This window comes from Pundamilia nyererei, unplaced genomic scaffold (assembly GCF_000239375.1).
Source record: "Pundamilia nyererei isolate P.nyererei 1_Seehausen unplaced genomic scaffold, PunNye1.0 scaffold00323, whole genome shotgun sequence".
Taxonomy (NCBI): Eukaryota; Metazoa; Chordata; class Actinopteri; order Cichliformes; family Cichlidae; genus Pundamilia; species Pundamilia nyererei.
In genome coordinates, this window is record NW_005187724.1 from 382,493 (window position 1) to 396,545 (window position 14,053).

The 14,053-nt window shown below is 40.4% G+C and overlaps 1 protein-coding gene across 3 annotated transcripts in view; it reads left to right on the top strand.

The window, feature by feature from the left end:
• numbl (NUMB like endocytic adaptor protein) overlaps nucleotides 1–14,053 on the top strand; it is a 65,364-nt gene that overhangs the window by 40,894 nt on the left and 10,417 nt on the right. For 2 of the 3 annotated variants that reach the window (XM_013915561.1, XM_013915560.1), the window contains exons 2-4: nucleotides 5,657–5,807; nucleotides 9,659–9,733; nucleotides 11,046–11,120. In XM_013915561.1, the coding sequence (XP_013771015.1) occupies nucleotides 5,682–5,807; nucleotides 9,659–9,733; nucleotides 11,046–11,120 (276 nt within the window). In that variant the 5' untranslated portion in view covers nucleotides 5,657–5,681. Of the gene's footprint in view, nucleotides 1–4,455; nucleotides 4,576–5,656; nucleotides 5,808–9,658; nucleotides 9,734–11,045; nucleotides 11,121–14,053 lie in introns of those variants that run through there. The other variant, XM_005751717.1, reaches the window with a different exon arrangement.

Below are 14,053 nucleotides of genomic sequence, written 5' to 3' on the forward strand. Positions count from 1 at the left end.
TCTGTGCTAAACTGGGTGTCAACCCAGTTTAGCACAGAGAATGGTATTTTTGTACATGTGAATGTGCAGGAATTCAAAGTATTACAAAGCAGTAAACTATTGGAGATTGTTTGCTCCATCTGACACAAATCCTGCAGGGAGGGAGTTGTTTCCAGGAAGTAACAAAGGCTTAGAGACGCACAAAACACACTCTCTGTATCTGTATCCTTCTCCCTCATAAACATACATAGTCCTGCTTAGATTATTAAAACACTGCACTGCATCCCGTCCTGGGACAAACTTCAGTCTAAATACAAGTGCCCTGGTTTATGTCCGCTGCATCACACTCCTTTATACTTTAATCACACACACACACACCACCTGTCACTTTCAGGGAGTATGAGACACAGAGAGACATACTTGGGGATAATAGTAATGGTAGTATGTGTCAGTGTCTCTATGTGGGTCACTCAGTGTCAGTGTGTGAAGTCTGCAGGGACCACAAACTGGGTCAGTTTTTACTGCGTGTGTGCGCATCGTGTCAGCATAATGTGCCTGCACCCGATGTGTTTGCTGATTTATGCAAACATTACCTATTAGGGTAATGTTTTCATTGTTTTGGTTTGGAGCAGAAAAGCTGGCTGCCGACCCAACACCACCATATTACAATTTCTTAGCAGAGAAATTCCTTTTCAAAGGTAAATACGTAGGACTTCAGCTGTGGGATAGTATCTGCGCTTATTACACTTTATACTCTTTAACACTGAAGGGAATCGTGAAGGCAGGAAAACATTCTAAGCTCATAAACTTGAGAATGCTTGCATATTGCACAAACACTATGCTAATTATGCTGCAGTCACACTTGGGAAAACTAAATTATTACGAAAGTGTGCAATGCACTTGCGATATCTTTGCCATTGATGTGGTTGCTCTGCAGATGGTGATCGTGTCTGCAAGCACTCACAGTCAGTTAGCATTTTCAGAGTCACTTTGGTGGATCAAGACGGTCATAAAACAGCGATAAGATGGAGTTCAGATGGAGCATGGTCATCTTCTTGGGGAACCAGTCTGTCGCTCCAACTACTTGTGAATCTGTCCCAAAATTTTTTACTGCAATATCCAGAAAACTGGTGCGAGTTTTCCTAATTGCAAGGAGGTTGCTGTCCTATTTTTACTCTAGTGTGACTGAGCCAATAGGATAACATGCATGAGCTGAACTTTGTAGGGACACATCTGTGTTTAGACTAAAAAAGCTTAGGTAATATTCATGTTTTGTTGGTCGTGCTTAAAAAAAAGCAAGTTTAAAGAGTTATCAAAAATCCAACCATTATGCAGATCATGCAATGCAATTGCAATTACAATGTGATTACTGAGTTTAGGACCAGTAATGTATGTGTTGTAATTTGTTAACCCACTGTGGAGGTTATAACCCACCCATCTTTTCAGAGTATAATACACTCTCGCTCCTGCATGCTGCTGTGGTAATAGAGACCTTTGATACTTTCCCATTCCACTATGACTTTAAAGTTGTGAGTCATACTCGCAGCTTTAGCGAAACACCTCAGCGTCTTATTTGCACAGCCAAAGAGACAAAGCCGGACTTTAGTAGAGTGGGTACAGTGTGTCCAGATAAAGTGGTCAGCACTGTGATGACTAAGCCAAGGCAATACTCTGTTACTGCACTCACAAAGATAAACACGCTTAAACACACACACGCACACACACTGGAGACTTGCTCCACCTCTCTATGTCCATTCCTAGTTTCTTTGGAGCTCCACACACATATGGCTTTCCGTAATACGAGGTGGCAGTGAGTCATTGTGTGTGTGTGTGTGGTAACATCACCGCTCTCACCCCTACTCCCCTTCTTGTTTGAGCTGTGTTTTTCTTGAGCATCTGGTTGAAGAGATGTGTGAGGGAGGAGTATGTCCCATTTTGCCAAAATCTCTGGGCCGATGTTGAACACGGAACATCTGGATCAGGGAGGGACGTTACGTACGTACGTGTGTGTGTGTGTGTGTGTGTGTGAAAGAGAGGCATTGTGCCAAAGAAATCAATCAGAGTCACATCTGGCAGGCACAAAACGCAGCTGGACGCACAAGCCGTCTTAACACAGATCATGTGTTGTTAATACAGAGGTGAGACAAATACAAGACATTTGTAATATACATATATTCGGGAATGTGCTGTTATTACTGATAATTATAGTAAATCCCACGCACGCATGCTGTTAATAACCACCAACCATCTCACAGTTAAAATACCAACTTAAGCCGGAGCAAGATGTAAAAATTCTTTTCACCACATTTATTAGTCTGTACGCGTAGGCTAGCTCTTCACACTGAAGTCAGCCCTGTGAATCCTATTTCCTCACATTCGCATCGGCAGAGCTGCAGACGTTTAGCTTCGGGCTCGTTTTTGCGCCTGTCTCCGCATCTTTTTTGATCAAGAGGAGATCTGCAGTGTAAGTAACAGTTAAGAAGAAGGAATAGGGAGGACCAGAGTAGGAGGTCGGCTCGGGTGAAAGAAATTTCCACGACATAACATCATATGACCGTAAGTTGTCCTGCTTGCCATCTCCCCAACAATACATTCCAGATGGCTGCAAACTCAAACACTAAACTGGGAACAACTATGTGCTTTTTTGGCACCGGGCCCCTTGTTTGTGTAGGCTACACTGAAGTGCTTACGAGTTTTGCGTGGGTTCATAAAGGGAGTGGGATTTAATTTGTGCCATTGATTTATAGATTTATTTTGATGCTCGCCAACCCACCCCCTCTGTCTGGCTCTCATCTTTTTTCCCCCCCTCACTGCAGATGGTTCTAGTTTTGCAGGGCTAGGTCACAGCTATGCAACGACTTCACCATTTCAATGTTTGGCAGTTTCACGGTCCTAATGTGTCTCTCTATCATTAAGTGTTTACTACCAGATAGTTTTGTTCATTTCACGCCACGGTGCACATCATGAGAAAGCCCATCAACCTGCGTTCACCTGTATTTTCATTGTAGCCTGGATGAGTTCATTTAGTGCTTTGACTTAGATGAGAAAACTGATACCAATGAATATTATCTTTCCAATAAATAATTACAGCAAGCAGCAGGTTAGTGAACGCTAAAGTTACACTAGAGAAAACAATAGAGGGAGACCAAGGCGCAGCTAAAATTATTGCAGCTGTGTGGACTGAACTTCTCTTGAATCCAGAATAAGAAACATCCACTCATTATATGTGATGCTGCTGTATAAAATATGTGAAACCGTCAATGAAAACTTCATGTAGAAATTCAAAATGGAGAACTTCCTTCAGGGTCCAGGGCGTGGATCCAAGAGGAATTTTTTTTGTGTCTTATGACACGTGTGTACCAAATTTTATATATGTGTTAAATTCGTATAGGGTTTGGAATTTTAAGGGACCAATAAAATAAGTCAATTCACTCGCGACCTAACAGTTTTCAATCATGTTTAGGTTCTCAAATATGCAGTTCATTTTTATATTTAATATAACTGAGCAGATACCCTACTTACCATTGGATAAGCAGTTGGGTTTTTTAAAAATGTATTTACTAATGCATTTTTAAAAAATCTGCATTATTACTGGATGTTGCTCTCTCTGACTTTCGGCCCTCATGCTTGTAGTGTACTGACCTGTGAATCTGTTAAGCTACTCTACTCCCACACAATTCCCTTTTTATTAAGACTAGACGATGGATGATGAACAGGATCATTTAGTGTATTATAACTCCAATTCTCTCACCTCAGTACTTCATTCCTCTCTTTTCCCAGTAGTTTTATCTCATATTTTCAAAAAACTTGTCCCAGTATCCTTGGTTCATTTCTGCGTCTCTCCCATGTGGTTTGCCATCGGATGCCAGTGCCATTCGCTCACTACTCCTCCCCCGCTGTCCTAGACCATATGAGGGTGTCCTGTATTCCTTACCCAGTATTTCCTTTACTGGGTCTGTTAATTTACAGGGTCCTTTTACTCATGCCAGACATGAGTTAAGCCACCCCAGCCCCCTTCTACCTCTGCTGTGAGGCGTTATGTAAAGCTCTGTAACCCCTTCGCTCACGCCCGTTCACACCTGCTGCAGCAGTGCTGGGGGCGTGCCAGCCAGGTGCCAGTCAGCTGGCACTTTTCCCACATATGAGCGGCACAAACCTCGACATGTGCGGCGAGCTGCAGATGGGCTTGTGGGTATGTTTTGTCTGTGTATGTGTGTATGAGTATCTACTCTTGGCAGATGGCACATGCCTCACATGCCAGACATGAGTAAAGCCACTTGAGCTGTTGCATTTGAATACTCTGCATTACACAGGGAGTGTGTGTGGTGCACAAGAAGGGCGAATTGCAAACACACTTCCGGTACACCAGTCTTTGGCAGCATTACCATCAGGGTGGCAGCAATTATGAGAAGTGACGTGTCCGACTATATATTGAGTATAAATTTGGCCCCGTGGTGGTAGAGCTGAGAGAAGCGTTCTGCCCTTCAGTGTTGAGATTACCACTTTACATATGGACATCGTATGTCTTCAGTGTAAGATTAATGTGCTCTCTTACCCTGTAAAAGCTGGAATGCCGATTTATGGATCATCCAGATGGTAAGCGAATAAAACAAGCTCGATCTTTACTCTTATTAATCCAAGATATATGGAAGAATACGACATGAGATAAGCATTTCTAATATATTGTTATCTTATAGTAATAATTTGATGCAAGCCTTTTTTTCTAGCACTCTTCCTGGTTTGATATTGCAGATTTACAAACTGGGCCTTGCTCGTGTATCTCTAAGCAGATCCCTTATACTGTGTAGAGAAAAGAGACCAGTTGTGTTCAGAGGACAAGAAAAACAGAATAGACTGACTGCTTAGTCCAATTTGAAACTTTTGACTTGGACAACAAGGAAGCTGATGATGCAGTTAATTTAGTCAATAAAGACAAAGGACTCAAATGAGGAAAGAGGTGTTTTTATTGTACTTCAGATGTCCTGTTGAAGCTGGGATGTGAGTGTGGAGGAATGAAAACAGTAATTATTTTTTTAAAGCAGGTCATGTTTTGATGGCATCATGTTTCATTATGCTGGGAAATTAGCACGCGCTAAACAGGCCAGCGGGCTGAATGGTCTAATTAGGGAGCGGAGGGAGGATTGTTCACAGGAGGAGTGGAGAGCACACATGTGTGCTGATTAGCATGCGCTCAGCATTCTTGGTGTTTCTTCGAGAGATGAAAGCGTGCCCGGTGCTTTTGTGTTCATTAATGTTCTACCTGTGCGATTTGTACAGCCTGCGTCTGAATGGAGAACCAATGGAGCATTGTGATGGGAAGTGTTTGTGGCACTGATGTACTGACTGCCTTGTTAGAGATGATTATAGCTTAATGAGCTCCAGCCAATCAACGAAATCATTCCCACTTCTCTCATAATACCATATGAAATACAGGACTCTGGTTTCTCTCAAGTGGCATTTCATTCAATTATAGTTTGGCACTTTTGCATTTAAATATTTTTTTAATGTGCCTGACTATTTAATTGCTATTAAATGAATGTAATTAAAAAAATATATTGTTCTGTGCTTGTGGTAATGACACTCAGGTGGTTGTCATTTTTCCTTCGTTGAGTACAGAGATACTCTATGGCCTTCCAGTTTTCCGCAACTAAACTTGCATCCCTTTCTGTGTCTGCAGTACCAGGGAGCACGTGACCCCGGAGATGAACAAGCTTCGTCAGAGCCTGAGGAGGAAGAAGCCCACCTATGTGCCAGAGGCCAGCAGACCGCATCAATGGCAGGCTGACGAGGAGGCTGTACGCAAGGGCAAATGCAACTTTGCTGTTCGGGTAAGTATCTACAGTCGATAATCAGTTAATCTAAGCCTGATTAATTTATTTTCTTCTTTCTTTCTTTCTTTTAAGCTCCTAGGACCTGGCGTCCACATATGTGGACATCACATTTTTGGTTGTCTAGAACAAAGTACAAAATCTTGCTCTACAAGGGCCTGATATCCACATACGAGGCCATTATACTGCCTCTGTTTCATCAAAATTTAAAACAAATATCCTCATATGTGGCTCGCATTTTTTTTAGAAACAAAAATTAGGTTAAAAAAAATCTGGTGGTTCTTTGTTTTTACATTCATCAGATCCCAATATGCCCAAATATCAAAGAGAAATTTAAAATGCATACCATGAAAGAGTTTGGGTCTTAGGAGGTTAATGTTAAGTATGAAAAAGCAAGTGAGTTAAGACTATGAGATAATATTTAGGCAAGATCTTATGTGCTAGCAGTGATGCTGGCTAGTGGAGCTGCTCAGAGCGAGCCTCAACTAAAAAAAAGCCTTATCACAAAAACACAAAATGAGATCACATTTTTACACAAACTGATTGCTGAACTAGACAAGATGGCACCGAATATGCCAGTAATATCAGCCATGTCCTAAATACTTTCAGCACAATCGAAAGCTATATTTACTCTCTATAGATATCAGAGGGCGGGAAATTACCTAAAGAAAACAAAACCTTTTTTTAAAGTCAAGATGCAAACATGTTTATCTCTGTTATAATGTTGGGCTTTTAAGTGGCTATTTAATGAATTGCCTTTGCTTTGTTTTTAAGCCCCGGAGACTGGCCCTTATTAATAAGTAAAGTCAGTGCTGTATAAATACATTCAGCAATAAAGGGTGCACAAGATTCTCACGTAATTATCACTTTATCTTAGCAGTGCGGTCTGTTAGTGTTAATGCAAGGCTAAGCTAGTTGTTTGCTGCCACCAGCTTTCTTGAAGTCTGGATATTATCTGAATTACAAAAATAAATAAATGTATATATATATGACAGACATATATGACAGAAAAAAAGTGCTGTCAGTGTTAATCTTGTTAAAATGATGTTAACGCCATAACCGCATTAACGCGGCAAATCTCTGTTAGCGAGTTAACGCGGATTGTGCCTGGGCTGGACAGCGCTAATGCGTTGACGCCGTCCAGCCCCACGCACGAGATTAATGCTGACAGCACTAATAACAATAGCATAAATCCTATTATTTCTATTTTGTTCATATTATTACAGTACCTAAAGAAAGCAAATATACTTTTTAATGTAATGCCTATGGTTAGGCTGTGTGATACAATTCAGGATACTTTGGCTCTGACCTTTGATCTTTATAAGAACCATCAGTAGTAAAGCACTGATCCATATTCTACCTCAGTAGCTGAATGCCTCCCATGCCATAAATGCAAAAAAAGGGCCGTCATTAATGGGCCAATTTACTGATAACAAGCTCCGTTCTGAGCATGTACTGTATGGCCATCCTTGAGAGCTAAAGTGATTTGTAGAAGGGCTGGAGAGAGAATGAGGGAGGGAGATGGAAGCCAGAGAAAGAGGAGTGACGATGAGGTAAGGTTATAGATTACAGAGAGCACAGGAAATGACAAGGTGAGGGATGAGGGCGCACAGAGGGTAAGGAGAGACATTTTCAGATTTGAAATGAGAGATAGATAGGACCAGATAAGATAAGTGAAAGGAAAGAAAGACCGCAGACTGAATGGACCAGGAGAGAAATACAAAGCAAAAAGATAAAGGCAACAAAGAAAGCTGAGAGTATAAGAAAAGGCATCGTGTGGGGCTGAGGCTAATGGAAAACGGTTCTGATGGCAATGGTCCAAAGAGCTAGCGATGAGATGGGCACTGAAGTGGAGCTCAGAGCTTTAGCAAGAGATGTAAGCATAAAAGCCTCTGTCTCTTTATATGTTGTTTTTACCTCCATGCTCGCTCAGCCATCTTTTTTTTTCAGTGCTTTCTCAGTGTTTTTTAAATTCTAAATGAGTCACGAACTATTAATGCCTTTTCAAAAGCATTTGAACTGTAGCTACCAAAAGAAAACGTGTCAGCTCAGCTCACTGCTGAAAGAAACGTTGTTTTTGCAAACTAAAGACTGTGGGATAAAATGGCCCATTGGAAGATTTGCCTGGTGCCTCTCATACTTTACGTTATAGAGCATATGAAGCTCTAGATAACCTTACTTATGTTTTGACTTCAATTTGTGTGTAATGGTCATCATTATTTTTATTTTTTCTCTAACAACACGTCTTATTTTAGTAATATATCCAGTTAGCAAGCTAGCAAAGTAAAATAACAGCTGCCAACTGTGATGGTGTGGCAGACCAAACTATGTTAGCTCAGCCATTGTGACATTAACAATATTAGCCTGTTTGACATTTTAAAAAGAGGGCAGACACCCCCTCTTTCACAGGTAACATTGACACTAATATAATTCCAGTTGTTTACTATCACAAAATAGTCAGAGTATTTGTTAAGACAAGTCACAAAATCTAGCTCAGCTCATAATAAATGGTACATGGGCTGGTTCCTATATTGCACTTTTCTACTCTACTGGAGCACTCAAAGTGCTTTATACAACATGTCTAATTCACCCACTTTATTTAATATATAAGTGCTTTATATTTAACAATCACACATTCATACTCTAGTGAATGCATCTGAGAGTAATTTTGAGGTTCAGCATTTTGCCCAAGGATACTTGGGGGGTTGGCGTAATAAGCAAATGCTTCAGCCAATACTTTTTGATTAGCCTTGTCTCATGCTTTCTTGCTTTGTGGTAGATCTTTGTTCTGTATTCATTGAGATATTTGAATGCTAATCAATAAAATCAAATCAAATCAATACTTTGACATGCAGACAGGGACCAAACCACCAACGTTCCAGTTAGTGGATGACCTGCTCTAATTCCTGATACCTGCCTAAACCATAGTCCTAATAACAATTGCTGATTTCAAGCCAGCCCACATCAGCTGATGCTTCAATTTATTGTTTGCTTTTGTCTTTTGGAAAGTCTCATAGAAGGCACTTCTTATAAGCTACTTTACATACATACCCTTGCTGCTTTCTCTGCAAGCCACTTTGCAACCTGCCTTCTTGGCATATTTTCTTTCAGTTCGTTCTTCTCCTACCTTTTAAATAACTTAAATAGCTGCCAAAAACAACAAAAACTTAGTAGATGAAAATCAGTGCTATATATTTAAATGTAATGCAGAGTTGCCTACGTAACATCACAGTTGCTAATTATCCTTTTATGGACAAAGGTGAGTTGAAATTCAATGAGAATGAAGCAAAATAGTGATGGGGTGTGAGAGATGTTAAATAATCGATCCCACAAAACTTAATTTAAAACTTAATTTATCTCTGTGAAGTTCCTTTATTCAGCTCTCCCCAACCTGAGCTGTAACTAAGAACAAAAACCTTGGAAGTCCATCCTCCAACATCAGGAGTGGATATTAAAGTAAGCTCACAATCCGAGTATTAACTTTGTTTTAATATACAAATTGCACATTTGCAAATTTTTAATTTTTAATTTTTTTGTCTCAAGGGGACCTATATATTTCACTGGCTACGTGTTAGATATCGAATTGATTTTAAACTTGTAATTACTTTAGAAGCCATACGCTATCACATCACTCCTACCTACATTATAGATTTATTCTCGGCTTATGAGCCCAGCTGCTGCCTGTGTTTCTCAGATCAGACCTTCCTGATTGTTTCCAACTGTTTTTTTGCGTTCACACTATTCACTCCAGCTGAATGAGTTTCATTTGCAAGAAGTTTAAATGAAGAGCCCTGGTGTATCAAACGTTAAAAGGAAAAACCTAAAACCACCTGTTTTTGTTTCGTCTGCAGTACCTGGGGTTGGTGGAGGTGGACGAGTCGAGAGGGATGCACGTATGCGAGGAGGCAGTGAAGAAGCTAAAAGTTGTGAGTAACCCACACACACTTCTAACACACACTTTTTGCTGCATTACTAAAAGTACATTTTGTTGCAGGAAGCCAGTTACAAATATGCACCCAGAGGACTTCAGAAACTTTGCAGGAACTCATTACAGACTCGGTGGCGCAAAGCCAGTGTGCCAGTGTATTGACTGAAGTAATGCACAAATGCACGCACATTCAATACTTGTTCTTCTTGTTGTTTTCTACTTTTTTACCCCGTTAATTGGTCTCTCTGGTGGGTCCTATTCCATATGTATCTGATGTCACCATAGAAAAGCAAGCAGAAAATGAAACTGGGGCGTACGCATGCTCGTGTAAACACATAGTTTGCCCCCCCCCCGGGAAGCTGGATTCGGACAGGGAGCGTGTGAACAGAGTGACTCAGACTGGCCGGTGTCAGACAGCCACACACACACAGACACACACTTGAGGTTGTAGAAAGGACAGGCGTGTACAACACAGTTTTCATGTTATTTCTCTGCTACTGCTTTTCTTGACAAACTAATATCAAACTGCACTTTTCTTTAAAATCTAGAGTACCACATTTTCAGCTTGGAATCTGCATTTTCTATCTTATCCCTAGGGAGGCATGTAACTGTATAACTTTATATAACAATTTACAGAAAATCCCTAAAACTCTTCAATTTGTTTTGCTCCATTCTCTATCAACACCAGCATCTTTCTCTCTGCATTTGCTCAAGTTAAAATATTTCTCCCAGAGTTCCACTCTGGCTCCACCTCATCATTTAGCCTCTTCTTCCCTCCATCATTTGTCAGATTCTTCACCTTCATTCTTGCTCCCTCGTTCTTTTTGTCAGTGGGATTATGCAAAAATGGGGCTCCTTATCGCGTCGCTGTGGGTTTCAAAGCCATTTCCTGCAGTGCTCTAACTCTGTTTCCCTTACTCGCACACACAAACTCCGATGCGGATTCGTGTGCATGTGCACGCTCACAGATTCACACAGATTCACACAGATTCACACACGAAGCCCTTGCTTTTTCAGTCTGTTTATTTTTAGCATGGCCCATGTTGAGCGTGTTATTAGCGCTGCCTGGTGCCCACCTCTGGCAAAATGATTCGTAGTGCCAGCTGGCACAGTTTTTAGCTGCTCCCGCCTCTCTTTTCTTAACCCTCCACTACCTCATTTATCCCAGGGATGTCGTCATTTTACACAACAGCAGGCAGGAATAAAGGTGGCGTTACAGTCTCGCTCATAAGCTTCAAGTACAATTTAATACTGCTACTTGTCTATAAAGGTTTAAATGATTCAGTGCCCCATGTTCTTTGTCTTTCCAGAGCGGGAAAAAGACAGTAAAAGCAGTATTGTGGGTTTCGGCTGATGGACTCAGGGTGGTAGATGACAAAACTAAGGTAAGAAACGCTTATCTATCATGTGTCTCCTTGTTTTGTCCTTCTTTCTATCTCTCTTTTTATCTATGTTATCACTCACCTGACAGCAAGGGCACGGTGCACAGTCGTGCCTTCCTGTTGTCATGTCTACAGTCTTGTCCACACTAGTATTTTATCTGAGTCTTCAGTCTCAGCCTCTCAAGACAGGCAGAGACACAAATAACAGAGTTAGCCGGTCAAAAAGAAGATATAAAGCCCACTAATGCGCTTATTTCCCTCTAATACTTCAATTTGAAACATTTTTTCTTCTTTTTGTTGCTCTCATATGCCATCCTCAGACCACCAACAAAACTCTCATTCTGTCCTAGTTTGGTGACCCTAACAGAGGGGTCCACTGTGTATCCACTGCGTTGCTCCCAGGCTTTTGAGACTCTGTGTGTGTGTGTGTGTGTGTGTGTGTGTGTGTGTGTGTGTGTGTGTGTGTGTGTGTGTGTGTGTGTGTGTTTGGTATTTCAGAGCTGGCATATGTGACTCATGATTGCTTGCTAAAGGTGCTTAGTGGGGGAGGGAAACTCAAGTAAACACAGACGCACACATGCACTTGAGGAGTGTCTGGCGGCCAGGGAGGCCTCCTACAGTGAGTGCAGCTCGCTGTGGTTCTATTGAAAGCAGAGCACAATAAAGAGCAGCAGAGACAGTGCAGAGAGTAAGCCTGATAGAGCAGCCTCTTTCTTGCTTTACTTTTTTTTTTTTTTATGTGTTTAGAGGCCACACACGACCACACCTCTTCCAGTCTCTCAGTCCCACTCCTCGCCTTCTAACCTTCCTCCTTCCTATTGTCTATCTGTTCTATTGTTGTCTTTCTGTTCTTCAATTCAATCCATTTCATGTCAACTTTATTTACATAGCACCAAATTACAACAACAGTCACCTCAAAGTGATTTATATTGTAAGGTAAACACCCTACGATAATAGAGAGATATAGGGAGACAGGATGAAAGCTACAGCCAGAGTTTAATAATAACTGCAGAGTGTTGTGTAATGATTAAATGCAGAGTGGTGTGTAAACATATAGAAAGTGAAGAAAGACACTCATTGCATCATGGGAAACCTCCAACAACCTATCTTTATTGCACCATAACTAAGGGAGGATTCAGGGTCACCTGATCCAGCCCTAACTATAAGCTTTATTAAAAAGGAAAGTTTTAAGCCTAATCTTTTAAAAGTAGAAAAGGTTTCCGTCTCACAAATCCAAACTTGAACCTCTTCATCGCAGTATTTTTAGCCGGAACAAATATGATATAACACAGCAGAAAAACCCTGGATGCTACCATCAGTAAATATTATCCTGTTTGCTGATAACCTCATAGTGGCTCTTTAACCTCCTAAGACCCGAACTCTTCCACGGCATGCATTTTTAATTTCTCTTTGACATTTGGGCTGATTGGGACCTGATGAATGTAAAAACAAAGAATTAGCAGATTTTTTTTTTTTTTACCTAATTTTTGTTTCTAAGAAAAATGAGAGCCACATATGAGGATATTCATCCTCATATCCACATATGAGGATATTCATTTAAAATTTCGATAGAAGAGTAGCAGTATAATGTCCTCGTAAGTGGATATCAGGCCTTTGTAGAGCAAAATCGAGTATTTTGGTCTAAATAACCCAAAATGTGATGTCCACATATGTGGACGCCAGGTCCTAGGAGGTTAAAGTAATAAAAAACTAATAGAAAAACTAAAATAAACCTATGTATTTGTGAACCATAATCACCATATTTGTTTAAAGATTTACATTGCTGTAACTTTTGGAACTGTAGCAACTGAATAGCTTAAACTGAGAGAAGCCAGAAGTGAGGTTTTGGTTTTTTATAAGATTTAATTGCTATAAGTCAGCGTGTTAGCCAGCTTTAACCTTGAAGCTAAAAAACACCAATATCAGCAAAAGAGAAGAAAACGTTAGTTTTGGTGGAGTCATAATAGGTTGTTTTCTTTTGGCTTGCACTTTTGTTTCTCTTCTACCACATTACCTAAACAACAGGTTAATTTAAAATATACCTCACCTTCACTGAAGCTGTAAGGCTGAATACAAATTTAAAGCCCCTAGCTTTTGACTTGTAAGACCTAATTTTGCTTTTATAACATGTGCGTCTCACCCATGCTTAGTGTGTTCACACAGTGATATAACACATTCATTTCAAAGGGCATGTGATGGAATAGAAATGCGGAAAGAAAAAGCAGGCTCACTCGTCATTTATTAATAAACTCCTGCAAAAGCAAGTTCAGTATGTTTTATATTCAATAATTCATAAAATGGGTTTACCCTTACGTAGGAACATTAGGAATTCTAATTGTGCATATTAAGGTTGTCATTCAGCGCTCTACACAGGGTTTTAGCATCCTTTAGCTCAGTGTTTTTATTTTTCAGCCGGTAAAAATACTAAATTGATGGCGTCTTTTTGCTTTTATAGCAAGAAAAAGCTCTAATATTTTTAGCAAGCTGTACACGCCTTGGCCAACAACAAACAGTGTGCAGACACAGTTAACACACTGAAGCCTGTAAGAGTCAGATATTCCAGTCAGAAGATACTAGAGCCCCAAAAGAGAGAGAAAGGAGAATACTGAACTAACTGTGAGATGACCGAAACGTAATTGTCTGCAACATCTTCACAGGTTAATTATGTGTAAACTATTGATGATAATCATTAAAATAATTTAATACAAGTTTAACTTAATAACTTTTTGTTAGACAATCAGCTTTTATCACTTTCTTCCTGTTTTATTTCATTGCCTGTTCGTCATCCTTGCCATCAGCTAACCTCTGTGAATCAGCTAGTATGCTCTTATTAACAGCCCCACGAGCCTTTATCAGAACCTTTCCCACAGTCTATCAGTATACAGTGGGCTTGTGCATATGTGCGACGTGCATGACCTTCATGATAAATCACCAGC